At 43.3% G+C, this 16,664-nt stretch overlaps 2 protein-coding genes across 3 annotated transcripts; both read left to right on the forward strand.

Annotated features, from left to right (window-relative positions):
* Window positions 1-329: 329 nt before the first annotated feature.
* Window positions 330-5,407, forward strand: LOC134456356 (probable E3 ubiquitin-protein ligase DTX3). Its single transcript, XM_063207727.1, has 3 exons — window positions 330-832; window positions 2,563-2,780; window positions 3,895-5,407. The coding sequence occupies exons 1-3, from the start codon at window positions 479-481 to the stop codon at window positions 4,004-4,006; spliced, it is 684 nt and encodes a 227-aa protein (XP_063063797.1). The 5' UTR covers window positions 330-478; the 3' UTR covers window positions 4,007-5,407.
* Window positions 5,408-6,413: 1,006 nt separating this feature from the next.
* smim29 (small integral membrane protein 29) lies at window positions 6,414-16,588 on the forward strand. Of its 2 annotated transcripts, none has more exons than XM_063209382.1 (5): window positions 6,414-6,470; window positions 7,503-8,032; window positions 9,645-9,670; window positions 9,842-9,947; window positions 13,607-16,588. In XM_063209382.1, exons 2-5 carry the CDS (start codon window positions 7,925-7,927, stop codon window positions 13,673-13,675), a joined length of 309 nt encoding a protein of 102 aa, XP_063065452.1. In that variant the 5' UTR covers window positions 6,414-6,470; window positions 7,503-7,924; the 3' UTR covers window positions 13,676-16,588. The 2 variants fall into 2 exon arrangements, with proteins under 2 accessions (XP_063065452.1, XP_063065453.1); XM_063209383.1 differs by lacking the exon at window positions 6,414-6,470 and adding an exon at window positions 6,489-6,606.
* The last annotated feature ends 76 nt before the right edge of the window (window positions 16,589-16,664 follow it).

Here is a 16,664-nt window from a genome sequence, read left to right on the forward strand (position 1 = left end):
TTACTTAGTTCCAGGAGGTGGCGGTATAACACAGAAAATGTGGTAAAGGTCATGTAATTTGTTTGTACTTAATCTTTGTTTGGTATGTGATGGTTCTGTGTTAGTTTCCAAGAACAGAAGTTTACTGTTAAGAAACATTTTAATCAACGCGATCACATCACCAACCGACTTCCTGGTCCCCGGTTTGCGCAACTCTGTTATTAGATGGCTCTGGGATAGGCTATCGTGCGTCATGCCGCTTGCTTTCTGTTTACCATCCATTGCGCCTCTTCCTGAATTGGACACGTAGCGCATTTCAGGGTGGGGCTGGAGACCGCATGTTATAACAGCACAATGTCATATGAAACAGTGATGGGCTAAGTTAAGAGTAGCTTCGTCTATGGAAGTGAGAGAAAACACAACCTCTAATATCAGCCACTGGCTATTTGGGCAAGATTAGACACCGACACCAGGCGTCATCTCACCACGCCTACTGTAAATGAAAACAGTCCCCATCATGACTTCGGGTTTTGATGATGAGAATCCTCTGAGACTAACAGACAAGACACCCAAAGACATGCCTGACAGTGACGACTATTGTGCAGTTTGTATGGACAGTATACAGGGCAGAAAAACGTCGAAATGCAATCATTCCTTTTGTCTAAGTTGCATTGACGCTGCCTTCAAAGTGAAGCCTGCCTGCCCGGTGTGTAATGCATTCTACGGGACCCACTACGGAACGCAACCTAACGATGGAGTTATGAAAGTTACCCAATGTTGGCAGAGTCTACCGGGCTACGAGGGCCATGGCTCTATAGTAATCCACTACTCCTTTCCACCCGGAATCCAAGGGGTAAGTTATTTACAGTGATTTCCCTTTTTCATAGAGTAGCCTCCAACATGCTTTCATATCACAGCGGAGCACTCTGATTGGCTGACATGGACCTTGCCTTTTCCATGTATGGGATTCTGTGGGACAATCTGCCTCCAGCATTAGGCGCACTAAGCCCATGGATAGGCTATTTACTAGTAACAGTCTAGTACTGTATTATTTTGCTTAATATTGCCACCGAGTGGCAGTCGACTTCTTTGTTTTTCTCTGGATATGTGAATTTTTGCCCATTGCCCTGCAGGAAACTGCACTCACATCTGAGCCGGATCATCTCTTTTATTGTCAACAATCTATAGCCTAATCTGCATAGGCCTACTTACAGTAGGCCACATTGGTTTTACTTTGTTCTGTTCTAAAGCAGATATCTATCAAGTGTTTGTGTTATTCCTAGTCCATTATGTAGGCATATCATTTGCGAAAACAGCCATCCAACACTGGCAAAAAAAGAGAAGTGAAACACAATATGCAAAATACAGCCAGAGCATCCGAATGTGGGGAACTGTTGCATAGACATCTCACGGAAAGTGTTCCTCCCAGCAGGTGTTCCTGCCAGCATGTGAGGCAGCTGGTCCTGAGGCTGCAGCAGGAGGAGCATTATGGACATAACAAGGCTATTGTGTAGAGCGTGCCTTACTTCTCCAATCCTTGCCTTAATGTTCCCCCCTTAAAACCTCCTCAGCCGAATATGGGGAAGAGCCACACTAGCACCGCATGGCATTGCATTCCTGCCGCCATGTGAGGAAGGTCGGCTGGTATCCATGCAGCTGCAGGAGGCCTTCAGGCTACAGTGCTTACATTATTTACAGGGCAGTGGTGGCTCAGGTGGTAAAGGAGCCATTCAGAATCCAGAGGGTTGCAGGTTTAAGCCCCACACTGCCTAATGAGCCCATTCTCGGGAAAATCAACTACATGCTTTGTGGTGCCGCTACGATATAGCCTCATTTTTCGTAGTTGGTCAACGCACGCTGTCGTCGAGAGTGGGTGAGAGAGAGCTAGTGAGAGATAGAGACCACCCGAGCAGCATGCTTGCATTCCGGGAGGGGACCGCTGTCGATGTGTCAGCTTCATGCCATGTCTCCCTTCCTCCAACATTATCCCTAACCTTAACCCTAAACCTAACCCTAACTCAAACCTTAACCCTAACCCTAACTTAACCCTAACCCTAACCCTAAACTTAACCGTAAATCACTTGTTTGAAATGTTTGATTACCATCGTTTCCAGTTAGCCTTCAGTCTCGCTTGATTGTTGACGTCCGTCCGCATTATTCTTCCCCCCAGAACCAAACTACCCCAATTGTCAGTTCCCCCTTTCGTCGCCCAACCACGAGAAACAAGGCTATTCGTAAAGGCACCACGAGGCTTCAAGTTGATTTTTTCTGTTTTTCTCGTAAAGACTTCACGAATGGCCCGAGTTACTGTTGGCTTAACCCCATCGATGTGTCCTTGAGCAAGATGCTTAACCCCAAATTGCACCTGGTGGCAGGGTGGTACCCTGCGTGGCACCCACATCCACCGGTGAATGAGAGCATACAATGTTAAGTCCATTTACCATTCATTTCTCCTCTCTTTGCCTTTTGCCTTATGTTTTTCCAATTAAAACCCCTATCAGCCTGAGTATTCAAAGGCGGTGAAGCCTTATTTCTCCATTCCTTACCTTTTCTCTAATGTTTTTCATTTAAACCCCCCCTCAGCCTGAGCATCCGAATATGGGGAAGCGGTATGCGGGCACCTCTCGTCAGGCGTTTCTGCCGGCAAATGCGGAGGGACAGCTGGTGCTGCGGCTGCTGCAGGAGGCCTTCAGGCGGAGGCTGGTCTTCACCATCGGCACCTCAGCCACCACCGGCCTCTCCAACGCCATCACCTGGAACGACATCCACCACAAGACCAACACCGGTGGAGGACCCGCACTGTAAGCACGCAAGTCACTACTAACTATAATGTGATGATGTTACCGTTTTACCATAGTACTACCATCCACCACAAGACCAACACTGGCCGAAGGCCCGCACTGTAAGCACTCATGTCACTACATAACTCTAACTTCAAACTACTGCACTATTCATTGCATTATTATTGTGCTGTTACAGTCCACCTGTTACTGCACCTCAAGCTATGGTACTGACATCCACCATAAGACCAATCTGGGAGGAGGGCCCACACTGTAATCAAATCAAAACTGACGAAGGCAAAACCAATAACACTATGCGCCAGGGTTCAGAACGAAGAGGCAACTGAATCATTAAGGGGGTATTTTGAATTAACAGATTGGGATTTTTTCAATGATTGTGGCAATGACCCTAACGCTTTAACAGATGTACTAACCTTATTTTTCAACAGCTGTCATTATTGTGAGTGTCATCGTGTGCTTGTTGACAATGGGTATTTCATGATCCCATAACTCATAAAATTATTTCACAAAACTCTATATTACAGAAATAGGCCTTATATGCCTGTATTTTTTTGGAATTCGCTTTGCTGCTTACATACTATAGGAGATATGGTACTACAAAGTACTAACATACATTATAAGATCAACTCGGGCCGAGGGCTCACACTCTCATCTCTCAAATCACCACATTACGGTGCAAACTGTAATTCCACATAAAACCAAGGTACTAACATTGTTACTTCATCACAACCTACTAACATTGTTAATGCATCACATCCACCGGTTAACCCTTCTTATATCACAATTATGGCAGTAACATGATTACATCACAACCTATGGTACTAACTTGACTTGACGAAGTTGTGTGCATGCACATCACAAACTGACAATCAGGTAGTGTCAACTAAACGTGAAACTCAGCAGAAAAGCATATCCTCAGACTAAGTGTCAGTCATAATCCTTTCATTGTTTTACTAAAAATAGATATGTGTTAAGAATGACACTTGACCTTCAGCTGCCAGGTTAACGGTATCAAAAGCAAAGAGGATGGGAATTTACCAGTGCAGCCTAATACGTTTTTATAATTTCTTCCATGAATACATAGTGACACTGCATGTGCTTTATAATCCCGCAGCTTTGGCTACCCGGATCCAGGCTACCTGACTCGGGTTCAGGAGGAGTTACAACAGAAGGGGATTACTGAAGACAGCATGCAGAACACAGCCACGGACAGGGACGGTTTATGATTTCATGGCCCCCTGGTCCAGACAACAGGAAAGGGGCCCACACTCCATGGAATGGTGAGGTCCCAAAGGTTTTTGGGGTTTTGCAAAGCACAGCGCCTATTTGAGTGCCTTTTTGTTTTTGTTTGAGAAATTGCAATTTTAGCACAATATGAGAACATGAATATAGACAAATAATTAAGTGTTTTTTGTAGCACGCTCTTGGCTCTTGGGCCCCTGCACCTGGGCACACTTGGGCCAGTGCAGTTATCCGTCCTTTGCCACGGAGCCCTAAATGCCTCATGGACATCACGGGAATGGCAGTCACCTGCGGGCATCTCAGTGTGACAGGCCCTTGGTTCCCTCTCTATTCAGTAAATATTGCAGTGTTAATTCAACACTTAGAGATTCACACTCAGCACCGTGCTGTTTGTCCTATTCTTTAAAGGATAACTTCAGCCAATTTCAACATGCAGTTATAATGCTCACACTACCCTGGACTTGTCAGTACCTGAGATTTTTTCCCCCTCTTCAGCCTTTTCAGAGACCCTGGTCATTGTAATGGGGGCAGGTATTTGTTTACATTTAAAAAAAAAACATCTTTATTTATTTGCAAAAAAATCCAAAAGATTATGCAACATCCGCAGACAACTAGCAAACAGCGATAGCTTTTGGGAAAATATTTGGAGTAGGCCTATGTTAAAGTTTTTAATGTATACAAAATCTGCCCCCATTAGAATAGCTCAGATCTCAGAAAGAGCTGAGCTGAAAAATGCAGCATCATCGGGTACTGACAAGTCAAGGGTAGCGTGAGCAATACAACAGCATATTGAAATCGGCAGAACTGCTCCTTTAACCCTTTCATGCAGAGCCTATATTATGACCTTTTTATCACCAAACCAAAAGGATAATGACCATGACATTAATAGGTTACTTAAGACTCTTGGCAATGTCATAGCAATGTTATGATACACATTTCTGTTGTACAGATATCAGCCTTGGCAATGTGAAGACGTCCTTGCCAGTAGGGTCCTCGGCAATGTCAATGCCGCTTCCCTGTAGAGTCAAAAGCCATGCCAGTATGCAGCATATGATCATGCTGTTTGCCTTAAGCAATGTTAGGGCTGCTAGCCTGCTGTCCTACAGTGGAGTTTACAGGAATATCAATGACATTGTTTAATGTGAGATCTAACTACTGGAATGTAGAAATGTAGTTTAATGTTGAGAGGTGTAACATAAAAATTGTATGTCAATCAAGGTCAGTCTGACCTTTTTCAACATGAATTTCTGCATTATTTACCACTTAATCTCACTCACTCCTAATTTATCTTAGTAATGTAAAGAACGATGCAGTGTGTGCCAGTGGACCTAAAGGACTAGATTAACACATGTCATGTCTGGCTTAATAAAGGACTATGATTACCACATGTGTCGTGTCTGAATTCTGTCCCATTTGCATCTGTAGGTGACAGTGAAAAGGGCCCCGTAGGTCTTGTTCAACATTTTTTTGTGTAGGAGAGGAGAAGATCGAAGATAGTGGGTGCGAGGAGGCAGTGTGAGGAGAGAGGCAGAGGAAAGGATATGGAGGACAGGCCAGAAGGTTAAACAACATCAGGGGAGAGGAGGGAGAGGGTGAGAGGAGAATAGTGCTTCCACAGATGGTGATTTGGGTAGTTTTGGAGCACATTACTGTGTAGGCCTATTGGTGATATGGACCAATTTGCATAGTGGTGACTCCACCTCACTCTGCATCCCGGTATTGGAACAGCCAGTTCAGCATCATTATAGCTTTAGCGTAGCACACACGCACACACGCACACACACTCACGCACGCATGCACCAATAGCAGGGGTGGACAGGAACTTTGCTATTTGAATTTACATTACATTACATTGCATTTGGCAGACGCTTTATGACCAAAGCGACTTACAAACGAGGAGGACATAATGATAGCCAACATAGCAGTTACAAAGTGCACAGGAAATATACAGAACAACAAGTGCAGATGCAAAGAAAGGTTAGTCAGGGTTTTTTTTTGTGTGTGAAGTAGAGTACACACATACACATCATGTCTGATCTGGAGCTGCAGCTCAAGCATTTATGTAGTCATGAAAGACTAGGAGAGGCTTTACTTACTTCTTGAAGGCTGCAAGAGATGTGCTGCCTCTGGGAGACGGTTCCACCACTGGGGAACAACAACAGAGAACAGTCTTGGCTGGGAGTACCTAGAGAAAGCAGGTAAAGTATGTATAGAAGGACAATTGGAAATGGATACACTGATACCTTTGTTTTGAACTTAATCACGAGTTTTGGCGACATCTGGTGGCATAATATCGTTTTAGCATGCACGGTAACCTCTATCATAGAGGCTCCAGTAGCTTCTGCCTCTATGACAGATCGCTCCTATTGGACAGAAGAATCTGTCAACGCCCACATTTCTTATTTCTCTCGCGTGTTTTCTTCCTGGTTTCGAGAATAAGGCAGTAAGGTAAGTACCCCATGTAACTCTCGCCTCTGTAGCTTTTCTGGTTTGTATTAAGTAACCACGGGAGATAAGCCTATGTGTATACATGCTGCCATCTACCTTGACATTTTCTCAAGCTTTGTAACGTGGGGAGAATAAAGTGCGTCAGTGTGTAGAAATGTGGCTGTTCAAATGAAAGATGTCATGGTCACTCGAATGTCAAATCAGCTGGTGTTGGATAGTCAAAGTCTTGACGAACATTAAACATCTGAGATGACCATAGCCTTACTTTCGTAGTTCTTTGTTAGACGAAACTGGAGACAACCTTGGTGAGGACTTGGAAAATATGAATCGTCTGGCTACGCAGCAGCAGTGATAGGTGCGCTCACAGTAGCCCGCTTGTTTATCTATAATGTGGGGAGATCATATGCTCTGTGTGTCGTCTTTCGGATCAGTTTCAAAAACTCTGGATTTTGGCTCGGCGGGGCACTGTATTACACGCTTACGCCAAGTTTCATTGTAGTTGTGCCAGTGTGCGTAATCCTGGTGCGTAAACACCCACTTGGCTGGTGTAATGAACTTCACCGGTCGAAACGAACAGATATGTGTCGGGTCCTAACTTTAGCTATTTGGGGATAAGCAGCCACACTGAAATAGTCTGATGTGCCAGGCCAGTTACTGACACTAGCCTACCTACACCAGCTGAAGGCAGTGAGACTATTTCCAGAGTCTCTTAGCCTGGTTGAGGCGACCTGGCTATCATGTTGAATTGATTTAAAATGTGTGTTTGTTTTGGGTGATTGCTGCTGATTCATAATTAGTGTCCATAGCGTCTGTCATTCTTACCAAACCTACACAGTAGGCCTACCTACTTATATGTGGTGATATTAATGCCTTAATGTCTTCAAATCGTTCCACCATAACTTGTTTTAATTATTCAAATACATGTTCCACAATTGTTGCCAACTAATCCTGTCCAGTAGCCACAATTCTCATTAATGTGTCTTTTCTTCTCTTTTCCCTGGTGCGTCCCACCCACCCCTTCCCGACCCGAAGGAAAGACCCTTTAAGGCCGATTTCACACTGATTAGTGGAAGAGCAGCCAGAGACCATGTGGAAGTCACATGAACGTTAACGATGAGGCGTAAACAAGAGGGAGGAAGCCTGTTGCTGTGGAGCAAGCGAGCTACTGCACAGCTACTGCCCTGCTAATGTGAACGCACTACTGGAGAGAGGCTGAGGCCCACCTCTCTTTTACCAGGACAACCAGGGGGGCTACCCCCCGCTCCCTGCACCTCCACCCGCCACTTCCAGCACCCTCTCCTCTCCTCCTCACCTCCACCTCCACAATCAGGAGTGCTACCCCCTCCTTGGACCTCCTCTCTTCCCCCTTAGACGACTAGGAGTGCTACGCCCTCCCTCTTCCTCTCCTCCTCCTCCTCCTCTTTCACCCCCCGGCCTGGTCAGCCCAGTGGGCTATGAACTCTACCACCCAGCCTCCTGTAGTCATGGACACAAGTGCAACGGTGGCATCGGTGCTGGTTCCCCTCTTCCTCATCACTATCATCGGGATTGTGACCGCAGTGGTAAGCCTTGGCTCCCTCTTCTGATTGGTGAATAGCGAATTGGGGGGTGGGGGGTTGGCATATAGGCCGATACACAACTCTTGGGCAAGTTGAAGTTTTAGATTGATACACATCTCTCAACTGTGTGGAACCACCTGGGAAAAAATAACACTGATCACGGCAGTATAGATCTAGCTTTGAGCTCAGGAGGGTGTGTGTGCTCGTGTGCGCGTGTGCAGTTGTGTGTGCGCATGTATTTGTGTGTGCGTGCGTGCATGTGTTTGTGCGGCAGGGCAGTAGTCACAGGGCCTGGACTCTGGAGTAAAGACTGCATCCTCACATGACTGAGATGACTCCAATGTGCTAGTTAGGAATGAGGGGCACACAAAAGACTTCATTGGTCTCGTCTGCTGCAGCAGGCCTGCCTGAAAGACGCCATTCAGTCTATGTATTCACATGCTGTATGTGCTGTAGAGAAATGCTATCTGTAAAGTTTAACAATGCAGACATGCTACATGCATTTGTAAACTAACTATCCTGAAGGGTCCACTGTCACTGTCATGTTTGGCCCCATAACCATAAGTAAGACAACTGGTTGGAATAGTTCACACACTTCACATGCAAGTTAAGGTGCTGTATATGTGCAGTAAAACATTTACTACTACTAACTTAAGGGTAAAATGTTTGTCATTCTTATGGCATTAAGAAAACATGGTAACATGAATCTTCATTCATGAAGAAAACCATATCTGGTACAACCAGTACTTTCAAAGTTTAAATCATTTGCAGCTATATAGTATTAATACAGTGTTTTCCCTATCAACATGGATTCAAGATTCAATGTTTTTATTTTAAACGCAGTACCAGCTTGGACCACAGTCTAAGAGGTGGCACCATAGAGGTAGAACATTAGACAAGAGGTGACATGGCAATTTACAACAGCACAGGGAAACGGCACATGCAGTCAAAAATGGACTAAAACTGTGTGAATATGAAGTAACACATTAATCAAAGACTTCCTGTCATATGGAAACAAAGCAACAAAAGTCTTCTGGCAGGACTGTCAGAAGCTTTAGCTTAGACATGAAAGTATATCACCCACATTTATCAATATACACAGACTTGACACAAGGTCTAGGCCTGAAACTTCAGCAAGCTGAGACAGGCCTGGATTGGGCAGTTTGGAGAAGCCTGTGTTGTTGCCCATCTGAATTCAACATATTGATATTTTTTAGTGTTTTTAGTTTTGCACAAATCTATTATGTATTCTATGTATTATATGATTTAAAAAAATGTCTGATCAGAGACTGTGGTTGCAAATTAGCCATCTGTCTATAATCCCTCTATGTATTCACATCTGCTGTACAAGTTCTGCATTGCCCCTGCTAAATAACCATCAATTACAAAAACGAACTGCTGTCACTACATTACCAGGAAAAAGACTGGTAATGTTCTTGCAATTTTACCCAATGGTCCTAAAGCAATACTAAGGAAGCAATAGAAAGGTTTTGAGAAGTCATGAAAAGTCGTTGTTCTGCTCTTATGTGGTGTTGGCAGTGGGAGTGATGTGGTATTGATTGACATTGACAAAACTGGAATATACTAACGCGTGTTTGTATGTGTTTGTCCCCAGGTCCTGTACATTCGGCGGAAGCGAAGGTGAGCATGCTCCTCTACTCTATGAAGCTTTCATGGCTCCGTCTGGCATGGCCGGCGTATGGTCACTGTCTGTATTGTGTTGTGTGTATTGCATAATGGCGGATGCGTATTGAGTGGCCTTATCATGCCACGCTTGTTTTTCCCTTCTCGTCTCGTCTCATCTCGCTGCAGGCTCGACCGGCTTCGCCACCAGCTGCTGCCAGTCTACACTTATGACCCCACAGAGGAAGTCAACGAGGCAGAACAGGAAATGCTCTGGAGGGACGAGGACACAAAGGTAAGCTGAGACACCTCTGGTCAAATGTAACTGAGGTCATCTGCGCTAGTTCGCCATTCCGGGCTCGAACCCGCAACCTATCAGTCAACGCTCCACATTGCATGATGCTGCCTTTGGAAGGACAAGGAATTTGTTTTGAAGGGCTGAGGATGCAAACTTAAGTCTGTTTACTGTCTATGAAGTCAGGTCAGTTCATTCAATTTTATTTAGAGATAAACAGAGTTCCTTTGACACACACGCAGGGAAATAAACACATAAAAACCATAATGCAAAGGCCATCAGAATATACTGAAAGAATCATTGATAAAGCAAGGAAGTAAACCAAATTCGCATTAATAGGGGGGGAGAGAAGATGCCTTCACCGTTGGCAACGTGGGGGGAGATACCTTCACCATTGGCAAAGTGGGGGGAGATGCCGTCACCATTTGGCACTTCATCAGATAACTGTTTATGTACTGTACGTAGACTACCACACAGCTGTTGTAGAAAAGCTACACTCTACCACAACTTGTGCCGTGCTAATCCATTAAATACAAAACCAAAGATGGACATTATAACGCTGAAGAGGGCATAGGGCCAAACTTCTTTCTGTGTGTCATGCTAACCCACTTAATAAAAATAATTAAAAAAAAACAATGGTAGTCAAGAATTAGAATTGTAGTTGAGAGTCTACAACAAATGCACTGATCCAGTTGCTCACACCCAACTACCTTTAAAAGAAAATGAGTTGACAGCACTGAGCAGTACCCCCACCCCATTCCTTCCCCATATTTGTCTAATATGGGATGACCTCCTACTCGTATTCGAACGAGTGACCCTTCCATCTTCAAGACAAACTAAAATAAGACTTGGAAGACTTGGAAAAAACCACCCACTGCTCACAATACAAGCAGGGAAAACTAACAAAATTGGAAAAACATGTCAAAATGCTAACACGCTGAGGACATGAATATGGTACAAAGAAATGCATCAATGAAAGCAGGGGCTAGAGGGCAACAAAGAAAACCAGCCAAAAATGAAGACAAATGATGGGTCTTCAAATTACAAGTATCTTGTTCAAGATGATTTGCAAAGCCTATAACACCACAGACAGAACTTTTATCAGAACAGTGAAAATACATGTGTTAGATGTCAACAATCCTATTAAGTCTCTTTGCGATGTATTTGGTTGGGTTTTCACCTGGACACTAAGGAACTGTGGCACCCTATTAAACGAAGGTGCATTTAGTTAGTTCGCAAGCACCAGAATGAACTTGTTCATAGTTCATTCATCAGGCAGTAAATGGTGTGTGTTCAGTTCACATTTGCCCAAATTATGAACTAGTTCATGAACTGTAGTTAATTTAACTATTTCAGGTACAACATTGACTATAAGTGTAATAATGCAAATGGACAGAGATTATCAACATGCCTATCTGTATTCATTGGCCCAATTGGCTCAATTTCATTGACTAAGTTCAGTATTCACTAACTTTTTAATATTTTAATTAAATTGACTGGAAAAATGACAGTGTTAAAACACGTCAATTATTAATTGCCATGCTCTCTTTCCATGGTGAGAAGTTCAGCCAAAATAATGCTGCTGAGTTCTGAACTGGTACTAAGAAATGACAGCACATAACTCCGACTCAGTAAAACATACTTGACGACGAAGCATTATTGTAATCCAATTGACTGAAAAATGACCAAGCATTTGAATGCTTTGATATTTAATAGGATTGGATGTCTTAACAGCTTAGCAACATCTGATACCTTGCTGAGCACTGCACAGGTTCTCAATGTGAGCAATATTTCTAAAGCTATAAAGATCAATGTAATTTGTGAAGTGTTAGCCTTCATTAATTATAAATTATGAGCGTCAAAGATTGTGGTAGCTCCCCTGTTGTGTGTTGAGGAGTGGACACTGCAGTCAAGTTCAGAACATATTGGTTTAGGCCTCCAGTTCAGTTAGACTCAATAGTTCAGTTAGAGCTGATCTTAAAGCAGTGTTTCCCAACCAGGGGTGCGTGTACCACTAGGGGTACTCAAGCACATTGCAGGGGGTACTTGGAAAATGTAATTTTAACAAGGCTTAGTTACATTGGGATAGAGAAAGCGATACAGAACTTGACTTAGGGGGTACTCATGGCACACAGAAAAGGCTTGGGGGTACACAAGACAAAAAAGGTTGGGAAACACTGCTCTAAAGGGTGGTGGTAATAATAATAATAATAATAATAATAATAATAATAATAATAATAATGATGATGATGATGATAATAATGATGAGGACGATAACAATGCTGACCTAGATACACAAACAGAGACAACAGATAAGTAGGAGTGCTATCTGCAAGAAGGTGACATATGCAGTTAAGTGTCATATGCAGTCTTAAACAGGTGGGTTTTGAGTTGGCGCTTGAAGGAAAGCAGTGTATGGGAGTTCTGTTCAGAAGAGTCCCCTGGTTTCCATGAGCACCTAGGAATGCAGAGATTCAGGGGACAGCAGCAGCAGCATAAGGAATGCTCACCCAAGATCAGGAGAGCAAACAATTCCCCCATGAACAGAGCAGGCAACATGACGAGGAGTAGCCCATGCCATGTCATTTATTGTATCCCTCTTGTGGCGTACATTCTTATCGGCAGTCACATGATTATGAATCTTCCTTGAATATCCACAAATGTGCTGTAGTACACTGTTGTGTTCTTATCATTAGAAGTCATAGCATTCGTATTTGTATTCACAAATTTGTCATGTAGCCATTTGTCATGATGCATGCATCATGTAGGTTCTGTCTGGTGGAATCATGTTGTGTGAATGTGGCAGTCTCTCTATTTAAGTGCTCTACCAGAGATTCTCTTCCAGTCTCTCCCAGTCTCTCTGGCTGTACCACACTGCTCAGAGCAACAGAAGGGAACTTGGCACATTAGAACTCATATCAGACCTACTTAAAGTTGCCAGGCAACAAGATAATTTTGAAGTTTCGGGGTAATGGATTAGATCCATAATGAATGCCCTTTAGCTGCCAGGAAAATGCAGAGGCGCTAGGCGACACTACGGCGATGATGAGTCTCACTGTGCGAAGATATGATGATCTGAGGATTCAGAGAAGGATGGAGCATTGTTGAGTTAGATTGTCCAAGCCATGGGGTGTTTGCATCTCATCATGTGTTTTGAGATGGACTCCTGTGGTCACACATGTTTAGGAATTGATGTTGAAAATGGAGGTGTATAATAATCTATCTATTATATCTATATAATAGTTCTATCTATGAATGCAACTGGTACTGTGACTCTGTTATTTAATTTGTTATTTATTACGTTTATTTATTTCCTTTGTTCACAGTGGCCTCATGTACATGAGACATTTAATGCAGAATTAACTCATTTTATCTGAATAAAACTGAATTCCGCTTTGAAAATATCATGTGAACACACAATTCTGAATTCAATGAAAGTGCAAAGTAAACTCGACTGAACTATTTCATTATTAATCATTGATTCACAATTAAAAGCGTCATGTAAACATGGCCATTTTTGTTTACACATTTTGAGAACGAAGATCAAGTAATTTAAGAGAAATCAATCCTCCAAGTGGGTTCAATTTTTGTTTGAGAAATAATTACACTTACACAACAACTCTAACCTGTCCTCCCCCTTCTTCCTCTTTTGTGCCCAGGTGGTTCAGAGCTGGGTGAGAAACTATGCACAAGAGCGCCCTCTGCTGATGAAGGAAGCTCAAGGATGAGTTGGGGCTGAGGCGTGCTGGAGGTGTCTGTGCGGGTCTCCAGGGCATGTTCTATGCAAACCACGCGATCAGGGACGATGGCAGGTATCTGTTGGAAGGGCAGGTGTGGTGTGTCAATGCTGGCACTCTGCCAGATAAGCTCTTGGTGTCTATCTTCATGCAAGGAAATCCCCGGTGCCTGAACCCTCCTCTCCTCTCTCATCCTCCCTGTGGTGGATCAGGTCTCAGCACTGGGCTGGCGGGGAGGCGTGGAGGTTTATGGGGTTAAATAACCACTGCTGATTCACCTTCTTGTATATAGTTACAGTTTTCTGTGTGTGGCACATATATATAAAGCATTTTTTGTTTGTTTGTTGTTCCTGGATTCTACTTGCATCGTTTGTTGTTTTTCATCAGTTTTTTATTTGTTTGTTGTTTATATGTTTGTCATACATATTTATTTATGGACTGTTTTTTTACCTTGTGTTTCTTGTGATGGACTACTGCTGAAACCTACTCTGAGAATAACAAAAGCAAAGGCAGGTAGAGAGGTAGTTTACACTGAGTATGCACCTTACCATAGTACAATGGCCCTCCTGAGGCAAGGTGACCGTTGAAGTGTGTGTTTGTGCATGAGGAAACAGAGTCTTCTGGGGTGAAGTGCTGGAGACTTTAGAATGCAATTCAATTAAATGACACACATGACTTTTATTTTCCCATTATGATAATCACATCTTCGGCTGTTGGAATGAGGAATCATATCCATATGACTTGCAACTGCGTGCGTGCGTTCATGCGTACTTGTGTGCATACGTGCGTGCCTGCGCGCACACATGCAAGATCTGGGATAGAACAGGACGTATGTGTGTGTGTGTGCATGGTACGTGCATGCACATGTTGCATGTAGTCCAGATGAGCACATATTTGGGTCATAGGCCATCCAGACTCTGGGGTTACCTCAGGACAAACTCCCCTGAAGGACTCCTCTCTTTTTCCTCTTTCTTTCTTTTATTGGCCCCTAGCTGTCTCCTCGCGTGTCTTGTCCGTACCCGCTGCTGTGTGGGCTAGTAAAGTGTTGTGTGTGACTAGTAGTGGAGGAATGTCCTGCTGAGGGGTATGGGGTGTGTGTTGTGCCGCTCATAGCCTCAAAAGGACGCACGCTGCCTGGTTTGGCCTGCACCAGAGCCAACATCCGTTATCCTCCCTCCTCTGCCATACATACCAGTTGGATGAGTGGACTCAACCCTCAGGAAATGCCCCTTCTGTGAGGAAGGACGAAGATGTCAAGAAAAAACAAACCAAACGTCCAGAAATCATCATAATTAAGTGACTCACCTTGGACGAAAACCCTCCTCCAGCCCTTTTCACTTCCTCTCTTAAATGGACACGAGAGCCGTGAATGCTCATTTGGAAAATGAAACCAAAAAAATGTGGACTTGATTTTTTTTTTTTTTAAAGAACCAAGAATTTGTAGTTTGGCTCCCATGGTGGTCAGATAGAAGTTATAATGGAGCTAGTTGAGGTGAACCTATGGGTCTGTATGAGAAACATGTAAAATGTCTTGAATGAAGCCTAAGCTACTGTATGTGAAGGCAGTGCTGCCTGTGCTATGCTGTCTGTGCTGGTCCCCTGCTGAGCTGTACTGTGCTGTAGCGTTCTGCCAACGTGCTGCTGTGCTGTGCTGTGCTGTGCTGTGCTGGATGAGCTTATATAGCTCCTCTCCTATTAGCAGTGTGTTTGTGACAGATTATACACACCTGAAGAGGCCTGAACACCCTGGTCCAACGCAGGAAATGTACACATGGCCAAGCCTTGCTAAACCCGAAGCAGGGATGGGTAACCTGGATTTATGAACTATAATCCAGTGCCACATGTTCGGAATGTGCTGCTTTTACCTTTCCCTTTTCAACTAGGTGATTCATGCCTGGTTGAATGATTGCTTGGCTGAATTGGACAGGTAAAACCAGGCCATTTGGAATATGTGGCACCGGGTTGTAACTAATGCATCCAGGTTGCCCATCCCTGCACCCACAGTACATAGTATGAGATTTATTGATTGAACCTGCTGGCTTGAGACAAAATGTGAGAAATCAAATGACCTCCGAGTGAATTGGTTGTGAGATGCATCCAGCAGTTTACATGTCTCCATTTGTGTTACAAGTCTGACCGATAAGAAGGTCAAAGTAGTTTTGAGCTCGGCTGTACTTTGCCATTTTTGACGTGTGCAATACTTAAGCTATAACGGAAAGATAGATCATGCTTTACTTGACGTACCTCATATCTTTATCATCTTTTTTATTTGAATTTCTCATGAACCGACACTGGCACTGTCTTTGTCTACATTTGCTGATGCAACTGTTTTGAATTGCTCTGGCACATCTTATAAACCCATTTTTACGTTACTGATTGACTTTATTTTCTTACTGGCAATGTGTAACAATAGATATTTTACCTGAACTTTAAATTGTTCTTATTTTTAGGTTGACTCGTGTTATGTAGAATGCTTTTGGAAAAAGTAAAGGTTTTGAATGACGTCTTGCTTGGCTTTTTGCTCTTGCTCTGCTCCTGGGTGTGGTTGCATGAAGCCAGTATTACAACTTTTACTTTGGTGTACATCTTCATGTTTGCATTGAAGTGTTTCTATATATTAAGTAACAATAGAAAATGTCTATTAATCAGCAGCAATGACGGAAAGGTTATACCTGTTTATTATTGCTAGCAGTGATTGAATGGATTTGTCAACGCACTTCATACTGGAGATGTGTAATTTCACTCTTGTAACAGCTTTGTCAAAGCAATATAGTTGTTCTCCGTGGACATTTCATGACAGACTTCGCTCAGAGAATCCTTTCCCTTTTAATGCATATGACACTTGAAGTTTTATATGAATGGTGGATGTATGCAATAATAAATAAAAAGATCATTGTTTGTAAACGTCTTTTTATATACTTGTAAATTCATGTATATCTCTCTGCTTTAAGATATATTTTCTGCTCTCCTCACATCAGTA

Source organism: Engraulis encrasicolus, chromosome 10 (genome assembly GCF_034702125.1).
Source record: "Engraulis encrasicolus isolate BLACKSEA-1 chromosome 10, IST_EnEncr_1.0, whole genome shotgun sequence".
In the NCBI taxonomy this organism is placed as follows: domain Eukaryota; kingdom Metazoa; phylum Chordata; class Actinopteri; order Clupeiformes; family Engraulidae; genus Engraulis; species Engraulis encrasicolus.

Excerpts from the sequence above, each read along its gene's own strand:
- LOC134456356 (XM_063207727.1), top strand. The coding sequence starts at position 479 with ATGAAAACAGTCCCCATCATGACTTCGGGTTTTGATGATGAGAATCCT. Across the intron at positions 833-2,562 it reads TTCCACCCGGAATCCAAGGG|CCTGAGCATCCGAATATGGG; the intron begins GTAAGTTATTTA and ends ACCCCCCCTCAG. Across the intron at positions 2,781-3,894 it reads ACCGGTGGAGGACCCGCACT|CTTTGGCTACCCGGATCCAG; the intron begins GTAAGCACGCAA and ends ATAATCCCGCAG.
- smim29 (XM_063209382.1), top strand. The coding sequence starts at position 7,925 with ATGAACTCTACCACCCAGCCTCCTGTAGTCATGGACACAAGTGCAACG. Across the intron at positions 9,671-9,841 it reads TACATTCGGCGGAAGCGAAG|GCTCGACCGGCTTCGCCACC; the intron begins GTGAGCATGCTC and ends ATCTCGCTGCAG. Across the intron at positions 9,948-13,606 it reads GGAGGGACGAGGACACAAAG|GTGGTTCAGAGCTGGGTGAG; the intron begins GTAAGCTGAGAC and ends TTTTGTGCCCAG.